Source organism: Gopherus flavomarginatus, chromosome 4, assembly GCF_025201925.1.
Source record: "Gopherus flavomarginatus isolate rGopFla2 chromosome 4, rGopFla2.mat.asm, whole genome shotgun sequence".
Classification (NCBI taxonomy): domain Eukaryota; kingdom Metazoa; phylum Chordata; order Testudines; family Testudinidae; genus Gopherus; species Gopherus flavomarginatus.
The window spans coordinates 107,227,539-107,243,781 of NC_066620.1; the positions used below are offsets into that span (position 1 = coordinate 107,227,539).

The 16,243-nt window shown below is 38.9% G+C and overlaps 1 protein-coding gene across 9 annotated transcripts in view; it reads right to left on the reverse strand.

The window, feature by feature from the left end:
* Positions 1-1,078: 1,078 nt before the first annotated feature.
* STX11 (syntaxin 11) overlaps positions 1,079-16,243 on the reverse strand; it is a 76,711-nt gene continuing 61,546 nt past the window's right edge. For all 9 annotated transcript variants that reach the window (XM_050949853.1, XM_050949854.1, XM_050949856.1 and 6 more), the window contains one exon: positions 1,079-4,387. In XM_050949853.1, the coding sequence (XP_050805810.1) occupies positions 3,516-4,387 (872 nt within the window). In that variant the 3' untranslated portion in view covers positions 1,079-3,515. The remainder of the gene's footprint in view (positions 4,388-16,243) is intronic.

The following is a 16,243-nucleotide window of genomic DNA, read 5'->3' on the forward strand; positions in this document are numbered from 1 at the left end:
ATGCAGGTCCCCACATTTGTACCCTAACATTCAGAGTGGGGAAGGAACCTTGACATGGTTCTACAACAAAAATGGAACTGATGTTAACTTTGAGAAATTCCACACTGTTGTTTCTATAGCTTCCAGCTTTAGTTGCCACTATCTGGCATCTAGTTACCACCATCTGGAAGCTAAACAATGTTCTCTACTCTGCCTCATCCCAACTCCCCAAGATTTCAAGGTCAAGCTCTCTGTATGGGTTTTGTATTCAAATGCTTTTTGGCTCAAACATCACCATGACAGACAAATAGTGTTTTGCAGGTCAAATTTGGACAACAGTTACACATGTACAACTCCCTTGTTTCCTGTAGTGCTTATGTGAGTGTTAACGGCTGAAGCTGGCCCTCCAATTAGTAATTTGTTAAGAGTTTTATTGATGATGCACAAGTCTGAATAGATGCTAGCTCACTCTCCCAGGCCTGTATTGACTCTGCAATGCACATTCAAACAGACTACAGTACTCAAAAGAGATTTAAAAATGTTTGCTGCTGGAGGAGTTTAAAAAGCACCTTTGCAAGTTTTAGCTTTCTTAAGAATATATTGTACAAGATATATACTATAAAATTAATATACTTCTCCATTATATACTATCCAAGGTAGAAAAACTATATAATCAGGGATTGCCAAGCGGAGCCTGTTTGGATGCATGCAAGCCTTAACTGTATTTTTCTTGTTTCAAAATAAGTTGTTTCTTCTTGCTTATCTCAGTTCCTTTTCCTGAGTGCCACTGAGGATGCAGCATTAGAAGGGATATTTACAATGTGATGTTTTAAATATGATCTTAAGGATCTCAGAACTGCTGGATTTAATTTGTATTTCTTGCACTGGATTAATGTTTAAGATCTTCTGAAAAACATGAAGTGTGAATTACATTGGCAGGGAACAGTAGAACATTTTTTCAAATTAATGTTTCAGGCACATGTGAGAGTTGATGAAAGAGGGACAGACAGTTTGGTAATATGACTTTTTCCAAGTCCCACAGAATATCAACGTGCAAGAAACTATTTGGATCTGCTGATTTAAGGTGGGACTATGCATCTTTACCATTGTACCAAAATACTTTTATTGCATTTCTAGGTACATACATGTACAAAAAGCATACAACTAGAATATTTACATAACTATCATAAAAGGGGGGGGGCAGAAAAAGCTACAATATACAGAGCAAATAGATTCAGGTTTTCTGTGGCCTGTTTTAAGTCCAGATTCGGATATCCTCATGCACATGTACCTTTCTTCAGGAACAGTCTCACTGACTAGATTGGGACTACTTATGGAGTAAGGTGCTACTCAACATGACAACAGCTCTTAAATATTAGTAAAGGGTGCCAGCCAGTGCATTTTACACCCCCTTCTCTTCCCCCCTTGCAGTTCAGATTTGAATTGTTTGCATTTCCCCAAGCAAATCTAACACTGATGGCTTCAAGACTTCACTGTATACCACAGACACTCTTGTTTGAGGCTCATTTGTCCCCTACATAAATTCTAACTAATGAACACATGAAAATACAGACAGGTGCTTCATATAATATTTAGTTCAAAGCAAAGTGACTTTCAACTTGAGGAAAAGAAAAAGTTCTTGTCCACAGTTCATTTAACTCCTCCATCCTCCATGTGACAAGCCTGACCAGAAACATTTTCTTGCTAGGCAAAGAAAGCTTAGAAGTAAGTATCAATTTGTTTTTGCAAGACCTTATTGTTTTATAAGTAATTTAAAAGAATGTTACAATATACATTTAGTGTGCAAAAGACAGAGAAACCTTTCACTGTGAAGGGTGCAGAAGAATAGCTGGGTGCCTCTGGGCAGGAAACCACCAAAATACAAATGTGAAATGTTAAAATAATATATTAAAAAGGACAAAAGGGGGATAAGTTAACCAAACAGAAGATCTTTAAAGTCACTAACTTCTGGAAAAATCTTATGAGTTCAAAGTACCAATAAAATCACAATGTAGCAGAAAGCTGCTTAGAAATACTGTAGTTGGAATATTGTGCATATTCAAAAGGAAGGGCCAAATTCTTCATCTCTCAATCAAGTGAAACCAATGGGAACTGTAATCAATTAAGGACTGCAAAATTCGGCCTTAAATTTCTCTTCCTCCCTTTTTGTCCAAACCTAATATGGTCAGAGAAGGTTTTAGAGGGAGAAGGGAAAACTTTTCAAACCCAATAAAAGGAAGTGTTATTTTGTCTCCAAAATGTTGGCTCATACAGAAGTATTGAATAAAGGGGTCTATTCTCTTTTCAATGTGCAGTTGTCCCAGAGGCACAAGACAGCCCCATCAGTCTTCATGTATTAACCAGAGTAAACATTGTTATTAATACCTTCATGTTAACATATACAAACATAATATATCAATACATTCTTACAAAAATAAGCATCTATTTACAAGGTAAATCTGTCACTACAACTTCAAATTTGTGTCTATGTGAATCTCTAAAATGTTGCATTTGCCCTCCAGACAAGTGTCCATTTATGGGTGTTAAGTCACATTTGAGAGGAGATAGTTGTATTAATTTTATTCACAGGGCTAAAAATCTTTGAAAAGTTTGCCATGACCATTTTCAGTCCTTCAGCAGACGACATTTAAATAGTATTTAAAGTTTGTAATGTTGTTCTTTAATGACTAAAGTAAAGAATCAGTTGGAGAGGTCTTATTTTGACAGTGTTTCCTGTGACCTGGTCAAAATTCTGGTGTGTTCACAATGATGAAAGGGATTTTTTTTTTGGTGGAGGGGGGCGGGAAGGAATGACCACTTCTTGGGACCGAGTTTGATCTTATTTACACTGGAATAGATCAAAATTCACTTCATTCATTTCAAGGGAGTTCCATGGTGTAAAACCAGTGTGACATCACAATCAAGCTCCTTGTGTAAAAAGATTTAAGAAACTAATTCTATATTTTCTGTTAATAGTTTAACAGATTTACTGTTTCTTCAAATGAATGTGGCAATGAATTGCTCAAGGATTGCATCATGTGTGCTCCAAGTTTCCTCAAGGTAGGCAAACTTACGAAGCACCACAGAATTACTTCACTACAGCAGTAGAGCTGTACCCCACGCAGTCTCACTGTGGAAGATAGAAAATAGCCACCTTGTGGTATACCAACACACATCCTTCATTGAGGAAGCTATGAGCCTTTCATTCATTCTTTAAGTTAGGTGGTGTCAGATTGGAGCATGTATCATTTTATGAGGCTCTCTTAAGCACTCTAGCCTTGATTACAGTCAAATAGGTTAGGCTTGATTTTTTTTTTTTTTTTAAGATAATAAAAGTGATTTGAAAGCAACATTTGGCTTTTATTAGCACATAAATGTGCTTAAGGCATCTCTGTCTAAGACAAGGGGTAACCACCCCAACCTCCCAAAACCAAAAGCAACCCTGTTCCAAGGAGTAGCCCATTTTAAAAGCACTATTTCAACTATACATTCTTAGGGCACATTCAAGTTGGTCTGTAACGGCTTGAGTAGGAGAATCATCTTCTGCAGCATGAAAAGCAACAGCAGAGGAGTGTTCGACAAGGGTGTTTCCTCCTGTATTCCAGAGCTTTCCTCACCTGACATTTAGCCTCTCCGACATAGTCCTCAACTTTTTCCACATTCAGTTGAATGATGTCAAAGGTGTCAGCTTGTTGCTCCACCAGTAGTGCCACCTGTAGAAAGAGCTCATGAACCTCCCTGATGCGACTCTCCAACTTCATCAACTCCTTGTGTCTCGTCTCTATCTCATTCAATGCTGCACGAGCCCCTCTGACATCAGACAGGAGATTCTCAGAGAAGACGTCCCACTTGCCTTGCTCGATCATGTCTTCAATCTGGTTTCCGGAAACATCCTTGCCCATGATCTCCAGCTGTCTCTGGATCCGAATCTTGCAGTTCTCCCGCTGGTTCATCTCTGCCTCATTGTACTCAAACATGGCTTCCTGAAAGGCATGCATGAGGTCAACATAGTGATTCTTTGATACACGGGTTATGACAGACATCGTGCCATGTTTTGTTTCTGCATCTTCATTGAAGTCTTTCATTGTCTGGAGTTTCCTGTGGATGCCTTCTCCACGGGCCTTGATGTCTTTGGCGATGCTGTTAGTATCTCGTTTGATACTACTAAGACGCCGCATGGAGGTAAGAAAGCGATTATTTTGTTTACCTAGCCGTTTGACGTCCTCTTTCAGGTGGAGGTTGTCTGTTCTGATACTCTGGATATCTTTGTAAAGAGTTGCGAGGGCATAATCAGTCTCAAAAAGTAGGGTTTCATGAGGTAAACTCTCATCATCCTCATTGTTAGGAAACTGTTGGTTATAAAGCCTAGCTAACTCATACAGTTCACATAACCGGTCTTTCATCCTGCCTGTAAGCAAAGAGGGTTGGGGAGAAGGGGAAAAAACAAAAAAAAAAAAAACAGAAAAATTAAAGAATGTATTAAATAATTTTTTTTAAGTATCTCTGCATAAACCACCACAAAATACCATCCTTTCAACTTCCCTGCATCGCTTGACACAGGTCACTGGAATAGAGGCGCTAAGACATTGGCACCTGAGTCCCCTTGTGGTTGCAATAGGGCTCAGTAATACCCTCCCCCCCCCGACACACACACACACACACACACACCCACCAAGTTTTTGGATGTACAGCTTTCAATAGTTAAAATGATTTCTTTGCATCTAGATGCCTTCTAGACCCTGACCCTTTACTGAATCATTAACTCCAATGATCAGAAACCTTAGAATTTCTGCCTTTGCTGTTTTTGCCTCAATAAAACCTGTCAACATGTTTGCAGAGTACAAACACACACAAAGGGAAAGAACTGGTCCTGCTTTGAGCAGGGGGTTGGACAAGATGACCTCCTGAGGTCCCTTCCAACCCTGATATTCTATGATTCTAGTTACAAGGATTGATATGGAAAAGTTCAGGCTGGAATTTTAGGAAAGGAGTAGAGCTCCTAAGGGGATCTATGTCAGTTAAAGCCCAATTCTGGCGTCATTCAACGCACTGAATTTCTGTTAAATTCAGTGAGCACTAAATGTGGAGAAGACACAGAACCAACTCTTCATAGAGCTGAATAAAAACTAAAACTAAACATCAGATTATCCTAGTGGCACGTCTCTTCCATTATTGCAGCACTGTATGTTTATTTTCAAATTCTTGGTACTTGAGACAAAACTATTGACAGCAAATACAAGAGATCAAATTTACTAAAGCAAGGTTTCTGTGGCACTGCAATTTAGAAGCTGGAATTCCATGACAAAGCCATTTACATTAAAGAGTGATAACTGAATTAGATACGTACATGAATAATACAATTGGCATTCTATGTCTTGTGTTCTATGTTTTGTTTTGACACTGAACTGAATTACATTTTCATTTTTCAAGGGCATGTCCACGCTAGCCTTTACAAAGGTGTTAACTACCATGAATTAATTTAGTGTGAACTATTTAAAAGGTTTAAAAAACCTAGTGCAGACACAGCCAAAGGGTATAGGTGTGGATCCAGTGAAGACAATGACAGTCAAAAAAAACGCAGATTTATGATCTATTGCATAGTTTTTAAAAGTTAAGGAACAAAAACAAAATCCTAATTGCAGTCCCCCTCAACCCGTAACTACCCTCTTTGCCACACATATCTTAAAGTTTTGTAGAACAGGCTTAGCAGGACTCTTACTAGGGATTTTAAAGAGCTTTTAAGCCACAATTCTGCAAATGCTCATGCATACACTTACTCATGGAACATGAATAATCTATTTAAAGAGGCACATGCAAGTGTTTGCAGGATTATATATATATAAATTATAGTAGTATAGCTCCAGGGTAGACACTCTTACCTTGGCATAATAGTGGCTTTTTGGATTTAGCTTTATTCTCTTCCATGCAATAAGCTAAACAAAAAAACAAAAACAAAACAAAAACCCACATTCTTTACACCTGTATAATGCTATGTCTACACTGGCAATTGAATGACAAAACTGTCTTTCAGAGGTATTAACCCTCCCCTCCCTGTCCCCCAAGGCAAAAGTTTCACCACGATAAGCACCAATGTGAACAGCGCATTGTTGGCAGGAGCGCTATCCTGTCGACACTACAAACGTCACTCTTTGGGGGTGGAAGTTTTTTGTCAGCAGGAGAACTGACAAACAGCGGTTACACAGCACAACTTTTCTATACTACAGATAGCTAATAGCATCAAGGTGTTTGTGGTGATTTAAAAATACACACTACGGTAGCAGAAATGAGCTAAGGCACATAAACCTCATTTTCTGAGGCCAAAACAGTTTTTAATTTGTTAATTTAAATGTAGTGTTGCATGAGACATCCCCTCCCAACACCAAAAAGAAAAAGGAAAAGATGGTTTTGGTCCTGTTAAGATATAGAATTCAGTCTTCCACAAAAAGCTTGTGACAAAGTAAAAATGGGGACCTAGAGTAAGATTTTGTTGCTAGGATATTTTTTGCCTCTTTCTGCTTTAAAAGCAGGCCCAGAGCACCTTCTCATGAAACAGAATGATTTACTCCTAATGATTTCAAAGAAGAAGATGTTTGTCTTCCTGTTCTCATGGTCAGATTTTATAGCCAAGTTCTACATGCCACCCTTAATGAAATAGAACACGTGAAATAATATGAAATTGACTTGGGCACTGTTGTGAAGTACTGGAGAGGCAGACTATGGATTGAGCCACACTAAAGGATCAATCTGCCCATGGAGTATGACAGTAGTCTAAATCCAAGATAAACAGAAAATTAATTCCTTACTCTTAAAAGGATCTGAAGATTTTTTAGAGAATCTAAGCTATGCTTCACTGTGTGCACCATTTGTTTATTTTCTATATTTCATTCAGTTTAGAGGAAAAACAAACAGGACAGTTTATAGTTTTGCTTACAAAATTTGTTTCCTTTTTCAGGTATCATGCACTAGCACAATGCTAAACTGTTTGGGGATAGCCACCACAGGAGACTATTTGACAAAAAACCCACAAACGGCAACTGAAGTTAAAAATAAAATACATAAAAAGTAAAACAAAAAAATTTGTGTTAGAGAAATATAAATAGCTATACCCACTTCTCTCTTTAGTGAGAACCCCTAAAAAATGTCTTTTTAAAGGTTGTCTGCGCACTCAATAAGACAGCATAGCTTTGGGTTTTGTCAGGTTACCTCTGCACCCCTAAGTACCACCAACTAAAAGTCCAACAGAGATGTCATTTTGGCCAGCTACAGCTCGCCTACAGCCTTCACCACTAGTTTCACACCTTAGTATGTAGAATGGACTTAAAAGAACATTGTCAACTTAGGACCACACTTTACCTATGTTACTAATATCTAAATCACTAGAAGTGTTTGTCACTGCTTGTTGGAAGGTGTGTGTGTGTGTGTGTGTGTGTGTGTGTGTGTATATACACACGCATGTGTGTATGTATGATTTTCATTGTATTCAAGTTCTCTCAGTTTTAACAATGAGGTCAGTTTCATGTTCGTTTAGACTCTCACTTTTGGGTCCTCCATGCTGTAATAGTTGCATTCCCAATATTGCTGGGGAATGATTGTTTTAATTAAAAAGTAATTGGATTTGTGCTTTTTTTTAATATAAGCTGTTCTTGCAAAAAGTAAAGAGGTGAAAATGAACCACATTCATCTCAATCGAGCGTCACTGTAATCTATTAACTATGCTATCATTTTAGCAGCAATAATTCCAGTACGGTTGTATACTGGAGTCCAGTGATGCAAAAATCTTGTACTGCTGATCATCTAGCCCATACTCAATTTCAAGTGTCAAATATATAGTGATGCTGATTTGCTTTCACTAGATCTAAAATAAATATAATCACTATTAATGGTAAGCTAATTCTCTGGGTGAGATATTCAAAGGTACTAAAAAACAGTGTCAGCTGAGAAAGATGTTCTCATTTAAAATCCCTTAGAGGTGAGAGGCAATTTGAAGCACATGCAGACATAGTGGCTTCAATCAGAGCACGGCTCCAACTTTAATGAATTAGTTTAACACCCTTTTGAGATAAGGAGGGGTCATGATTTTATATATTATAAAGCGAATACACACCTTCCCTACAAGGGCACTGGTTTTTGAAAGCTATTCACTTCACAACCATCAATATGGCTCCAGCATTGCTATCAAATTATCTTCAAGAAATGCTCCAAGATTTAATTCCTTTAAAAGAGAGCAAAGAGAATTATATAGCTAGATTTATTTACATTGAGATTCTCACATTTATAGTGTGGACCACAATTTTAGAGACTGCCTTGGGGATCACCTCCTTCCCATTCAGTCAGCCATCATGACATCCCTGTAGTAACTAGAGAAGTTACTTTACTTACATTAAAAAAAGAAGTCAAGCAAGGAGTGTATTTTTAGTAGTCTTTTAATATGATTCAACAGTTGGAGGTTAGGAAAGCCTGCACTATGTGACTAGCCAACTCTTCTGTCACATACAGAGTATTTGATAGAGGGTTGCAGTTCTGGTCCATAGAGTGAGTGCTCCCCAAATTAGGTAAACAAGAGGAAAGCTAATCAAACCCAAGTTCTAGACAGAGGCAAAGAGAACTGGATATAGGTCTATATGCACAGGCTGATCATCATAATTGTACAGCTCAACAATTAGTCGAGGGCAAGATGTTCAGTGCTTATTTAAGTGCCTAAAGATGCAGATAGGTAGTTTTGAAAAATCTCACTAGGCACCTAACTTCCCTAAATCTGATGTTCACATGCTGATTAAACAGACCAACAAAGAAACAAACAAAAAACCAAACAAACCCTACCTGGTGGTGGTCAAAACCTCCTGTTACAGCCCAGTAACTAGTGTTGTCAATTTAAGAAGCGGAAAAAATTTTCACTCAATTTTGCAAACAGCTGAGCAAGAGATATAGTTCATAATTCTACACTTTTTGTAATGCCACAGTCGACTGAAGATGACTTGGAATATCATGTCAGAGTGGTTGATGCCAATTCATACTTAGAGAACATGTAATGTGAAACTATTGTACCGAAATTCCTTCCTGGCAAGCCTGTAGAATCCTGGTTAAAGTGCCATTGTCATGTTAACAGAGAAAAAACTACATTCAGATATATGTTAAAGTTGAAAAGTCAAGCATTAAAAAAACCCAGGAAATGCCAAGATGATGATTGTGCAACCTTTGTTTGCTCCCCTCTTGTGCATATAGCATTGTGATCCAGTCTTTAATTATATGATCACATAATATTCCTCCCTCCCCCACCTCCACACACACTGCCCCTGCCACATTCACTGAACAGGATGGATAGTACTCACCGAATGAGCAGCTATTCGATATTTTATACTCCATGTATGACCAAGTTTTATTTATTGCACATCATTTGAGCCATACACTGAGTACAGTATTAATTTCCTCATGGGCTTTTCCATGGTACTCACTGTAATAGCTGAGAGTTCAAAAACTTTAATAGTTTATCTTTAGAGTAACTCTGTGGGGAAAGGTGTTAATCCTCATCTATAAAAGGGCAAGGCGGCAAAGATTAAGGGCAAAACTGTCATTGGTGCACTAGTTTTGGGTGCCCAATTTGAGATGCCTAGGGCCTGATTTTTCAGATATGTGAAGTACTACAAAAGCAGCTATTTGAAGCACAGCTCCCACTGACTTCAGATGCAGCAGTGAGTGTTCAATACTTCTGTGAATCTGACCCCAAGGTCTCAAGCTGGCCGTAAGTTAATGAGGAACACACAATTAGTGGTTACACACAAAGTTTAGTTTTAAGAGATTTGCCCAGCATCTTAGAGCAACTCTGTGGCAGAGGCAGGAACAGAATCCAGTTTTGAAAAGTATGTGATCTTGTAATTAAAACTGGATCATAATACATGTGCACAAAGGAGCTGAATTAAGGCTGCACAGGCAACTTCAATCCTGGCATTTCCTAACTTTTGACCGCTTGACTTAACAACCATGATGTTCTTTGAATATAGTTTATTTTTTTGGTGCAATTTTGTAGGTCATCAGCAGATCCACTGTAGATCCACAGAACAGACCTCTTCCACTTCAGTTAATGGGCCAACTGGTAGCATCAAGAGGCTGTTATGCGCTGTTTGGGAAAGCCACTAGAGGAGGACGACATACTTCGCCACTTTACTGCTACTGACAGACAAAGAACTGTTGGGAATAGGGAATTCTGGGTTCTATTCCAGATTCTGAAAGAGCATGTTCTATTGGTTGCAGATAGCTGCCCCATATTACCCAGTCTGACCCTGCCATCCCTTCCCCATCTGAGCCCTTCTGTCCACCTTCCTCTGCTCCAGTCCTCCTAGAGCCCTCTCCTTTCTCCCTCTGTTCCCAGAACGCATCTTCCATCCTGCCTGTCTCCCCCACTACATCCCTATATGTTCAAGCATGTCAGGATGTTCCCCTTTCACCACACTACCTGGGCACCACCAGGAGGTATGCAAAGCACAAGACACAGTATTCCTGCTCTCTGTTCTGGTACCTGAAAGCACACCAGACTGTAGCTATAAGGAGCAGCAGTTGCAGGACAAGTCCTGCTTGGCCCCCAATGGCTCTGGGATGGAACATTCTCAGTCACTCTGTATGGCTGGCACATGCAGAGTCTAATCAGCACACAAGAGTTGGCGGGCTGGAGCATGCACACTGCAGCTGGAATTGAGGAAATTTTGCCAGCAACATCTAACAAATCTCTACTGAGCATGTATGTGTAAATTACTATTTTCAAAGGCTTGTAACTTGGTTAAAGTTGGGTGAATTTTCACATCAATTGCAAAAGGCACATCCCCAACAGCAAGGCAACCCAGCTGCCATATTTCAAATTCCTGCTCCAAGGCACAGAGACACTAGAGTATCTCAGCAAAATGGGTATAAATGCTTTTAACATTGTTTTACCAATGCATTTTCTCCCAATTTCACTCTCAGAAACAGCTGAACCATTTTAGCTAATTATAAGCAAATGAAAGCAGGTCTTAAAATGGAGAGTATCGGGCAACCTTAGCTATGGGTGGCGTTATAACTAAATAGCACTAGGGCATTAAATATTATTCTTTGACATGTACAAGCAATAGAATTTGGTCCAGTAAAAGATCTCACACCCAGCTTGTCTCTCTAACATCCTGGGACCAACAGAGCTACAGTCACGCTGCATATGTAAGTATTGGCCTAAACATTCACCCTTTGAAATCAGTGGTAATACTCCAACTGATTTCATTGAGCCCTATGTGAACCGGTGTGAATATTTTGCACACTAGCATAAAGATTCACTTAGGGATATGCAGTACTGTCCAATACTGTGATATTGTGAGGATCAAGCACAATGGGGGAGAGATTCCAGAACACTGGAAATGGGCAAATATAGTGCCAATCTATAAAAAAAGGAAATAAGGACAACCCAGGGAATTACAGACCAGCTTAACTTCTGTACCTGGAAAGATAATGAAGCATATAATCAATTTGCGAACATCTAGAAGATAAGGTGAGAAGTAACAGTCAGCATGGATTTGTCAAAAACAAATCACATCAAACTAACCCTGACAGCTTTCTTTGACAGGGTAACGAGCCTTGTGGACAAGGGAGAAGTGGTAGATATGGTATATCTTGACTTTAGTAAAGTTTGATACTGTCTTGCATGGCCTTCTCATAAACAAACTAGGAAAACCCACCCTAGATGGAGCTACTATAAGGTGGGTGCAAAACTAGCTGGAAAATCACTCCCAGAGAGTAATCATCAGTGGTTCACAGTCATGCTGGAAAGACATAATGAGTGGGGTCCCACAGGGATCAATTCTGGGTCTGGTTCTGTTCAATATCGTCAATGATTTAGATAATGGCATACATACAGAGTACTTTGATAAAGTTTGTGGACGATACCAACCTGGGAGGGGTTGCAAGTGTTTTGGATGATAAGATTAAAATTCAAAATTATCTGGACAAATTAGAGAAATGGTCTAAAGTACTGTAAATAGGATGAAATTCAATAAGGACAAATGCAAAGTAATCCATTTAGGAAGGAACAATCAGTTGCACACATACAAAATGGGAAATGACTGCCCAGGAAGGAGTACCGTGGAAAGGGATCTGAGGGTCATAGTGGACCACAAGCTAAATATGAGTTAACAGTGTAACGCTGTTCCAAAAAAGCAAACATCCTTCTGGATGTATTAGCAGGCAAGCTATAAGCAAGATACAAGAAGTAATTCAGTTGAGGCTTGAGTACAGCAAAAGGGAGTATTGTGTTCAGCTCTGGGCACCACATTTCAGGAAGGATGTGGACAAATTGCAGTCCAGAAAAGAGCAACAAAAATTATTAGAGGTCTAGAAAACAACCTATGAGGGAAGATTGAAAAAATTGGGTTTGTTTAGTCTGGAAAAGAGAAGACTCGGGGGGGGACATGACAGTTTTCAAGTACATAAAAGGCTGTTACAAGGAGAAGGAAGAAAAGTTTTCTTAATCTCTGAGGATAGGACAAGAAGCAATGGGCTTAAATCATAGCAAGGGAGGTTTAGATAGGAAACTTTTCCTTATGTCCAAACTGTGTGGGTGGTTAAGCACTGAACAAATTGCCTAAGGAGGTGGTGGAATCTCCATCATTGGAGATTTTTAAGAGCAGGTTAAACAAACACTTGTCAGGAATGGTCTAGATAATACTTAGTCCTACCACGAGTGCAGAGGACTGGACTAGTTGACCTCTTGAGGTCCCTTCCAATTCTATAGAAAAAGCTGACTGAATGTCCTGGTTTAGCCTTCATTTATTTCATATGCAATTTTTAATATTCATTTTGAAATGTACACTTTCAGCAAGTCTGTCCCTATAGAGAGTATTTTCCTTTTGCAATTCAACTGTTCTCTCTCTCACACACACACACACACACACACACACACACACACACAGAGAGAGTAGGCTACCTAATGTCTGCAACAGTCAGGTTAGGTGCCTGAAGCTAGATACTCTCCTGGTGCAAATTTTAAAATTTAGCCAGCTGAGAATCTGTCCCATAGTGATCCTCCCATGACAGAATGAAACTTCTGTCTATTAACAACCACCATAAGCAAACAGTTTTCCCATGATGCACAGGAGTGTTACAAATTCTTGATGTGGTATGTGTTGCAATAAGATTGCAACTACATTTAGCACTCCGAAATGCCTGGTTACTGAGTGGCTTGAGCAGAGCACACTTTACGTACAAGCAAAAGCTGTGTCAGATAATGAGGGCTCTGAATTGATGCAATTTAAAATTCTTATCAAAACAAGACATTTGCAACAATGGAATTCAGTGGCACAGGTGACTTATTATTCAGTGCTGCAAGCTTTCATTTCCACTATTGCTCCAGTGTTACACATCATGCTGCTTCACTAATTATCCCAACTCCAAGCAGCATTCACCCTCCAAATTTAAAGAGGCAAAAACCAAAAACAATTGTATCTGTAACGGCAAAGGACTAGTTTCAGTTTAGGCAGTGTTATTACTGCTTGATTCACGCAGCCAACTAAACCCTGATGCGTATCATAGCAGGCCAGATCTTGGATGGTAGATAGCACCAAAAAGTTAATAGGTAATGGAACTTACACATGCAAACAAAACACACCTTTGTTTAAATTTTAAGATGTACGTGTCCAGTGCCCTTGATTTTTGAGAAGGAAGATTAGTGAAGTTTCCAGAGCCTTCAATGCTCCAAAGATCAAAAACAGCACTGGGGAAATTCAGTGTATGTTTGTTCCTTTTTTTGTAGCATTAATAAATTAATCCACAGAGTAATATTAATGAGAATTGGTTAATAGCATTTACTTCCTCAAGTACTGGTGAAAATCTTAATACTAAAATGGATGTAGATATAGCAACCTGATATATGGAAACAATGTCAGTTGCCATCTAAGAAGATAAAATACTAACATTTGTAAAATGCATTGAGACAATATACGTTCTTCTTTCATCTTTAACTTTTTCCAAGAAGCTAAGAGCTAATACATATTGTAACATAAGAATTGCCATATTAGATCAGACCAGTGGTCTGTTTACTCTAGTATCCTGTCTCTAGCAATAGCCAGTACCCAATGTGTCAGAGTAAGATACAAGAAACCCTGCAGTGGACAATTTTGAAATAATCTGGTCACAAAGGAAGATGTTTTATAATCCATCTCGGTACATTTCAGTAGTTTTCCCACACTGTTTGTGGACAATTCAGTGCTGATGGGCTTTCACCCAGTTAGATCATAAAGGAATGCTTGGACAATCAAATGTATATATGCACTGTTGTAGCTGTGTTGGTCCCAGAATATTAGAGAGACAAGGTGGGTGAAGTAGTATCTTTTATTGGACCAACTTCTGTTGGTGAGAGAGATGAGCTTTCATTTGTCTGGCAGTAGATTAGAAGGCAGTCACAAGACAGTCTCACTGTTCCTTAAATTATTTTGATTTTACGTAAGAGAAACATTAAAATATAACTGAAATGTTCATTTTAAAAGATGTCAACATTGAGCGCGTGACAATTTTCTAATGACTTATTTCTGTTATGAAAGTAGTACTTATTTGTACAGTAGATTTAAATAATTTGTCTGGTGAATGTTAATGCAATAGTGATACAACACAAACTTGGGTTTGTTATCTGTTCTCCCATGTTGTAAAAGCTAAGAAGGCTTTCACAGGAAAATGATGGTCATCTCTCCAAAGGTATCACAATGTTGAGTAGAGAGCATATTGTATATTTTAAAGAATCACTGTGCACAGCAAGTAGTAGCTGATATTGAAGTTAGTTCTTGAGATCACAATATGCACCAAACCAAATGTTTTGAAATTATGGCCTTTGAATTATAAGAATAAAAAGATCACTAGCTATTGAAGTTCTAAAAATGCTAAAGAAATAGTTAACAGTAGCAGGGAAGCAAGGGCTGCTTAGGGAAAGCATCCTGTACTTCTGAAATTATCACAACTGTCAGCTCCCAAAACATCATTCCCTGACAGTCTAGAGAAGCAATTTCTCCACCATAGCCAGCAGGCTTGTGGAGCCTCTCATCCCTCAAGCCACTTAGCTGTTTTTTCTCTCTCCCCAAAACTAGCTCTGGACAATGCTACATATATATATAGGCAAAGTCACACCCTAGTAATTGGGACTCTGCCTGTCTGCCCTGGAGTGGTTTTAAGAGCTCTTGCTCATAACATCAGAGTAGAACATACACAGTCTCTAAAACCAGGAAGTGGAGGATTTATCGCAACACTGAGAATTAAGAAAACTAATCATCTTATTTCTCCCAAAATTTAGAGAAGTAAAGGCATCCTTTAACACTAACATTTAGAGACCTACAGAAATCTCATACAACTATCAAAAATTCATCAACAGAAGATTGGTTATCCATTTCACGTTACAGCTAAGACCTGCTTCCTTTCCTCTGATAGGCAGAGAGAGAGAGAGAGAGAGAGAGAGAGATCATCCTATCCACCACTATGTTTTAAGTTAGTCTACCTGGGAGTGTGTCCAGTTGACAAGGTCATAGGGCCAATTCCCTTTTAAAGACTTGCTCACACACTTCTCTTTTCCCTTTCTTAACAAGGTTTAATCAAGTTTTTCAGGATAAGCTTGCTTCCCCTCCCCCCATGGAATAGCTAAATAGCAAAGTTCTTGAATACTGAGTCCCACCTCAGAGCATGATGTCATCCCAGAACAAGTTAATTATGCCATATCTAATACCCTGGACATGTTGGCTTTCAATGGTGCTTCCAACTTTTGATGGCTTTGTTTATCCAGTAATCTGTCTTCAGGATGTCTATGGGTACGTCTACACTACAGGATAAATTCGAATTAGCTTAAGCTGATTTTATAAAACATATTATAAAGTCAATTGTGCGCGTCCACATTAGGCACATTAATTCAGTGGTGTGCGTCCGTGGTCCGAGGCTAGCATCTATTTCTGGAGTGGTGCACTGTGGGCAGCTACTGTAAAATAATGAGGGCAATAACATCGATTTGCGTCCACACTAACCCTAAATCAATATAGTAATATCGATTTTAGCCTTACTCCTCTCGTTTTGTACGAGTACAGAAATCAATTTAAAGAGCCCTTTAAATCGATATAAAGAGCAGTGTAGTGTGGACGGGTGCAGCATTAAATCGATTTAACGCTGTTAAAATCGGTTTAACAGCATAGTGTGGACCAGGCCTTTGTCCTCCCTAGGTGAGGAGAAGAACTAGGAATCAAAAACAATTAACATTCAAATGGTTAGTGCCTCTAGCACTATG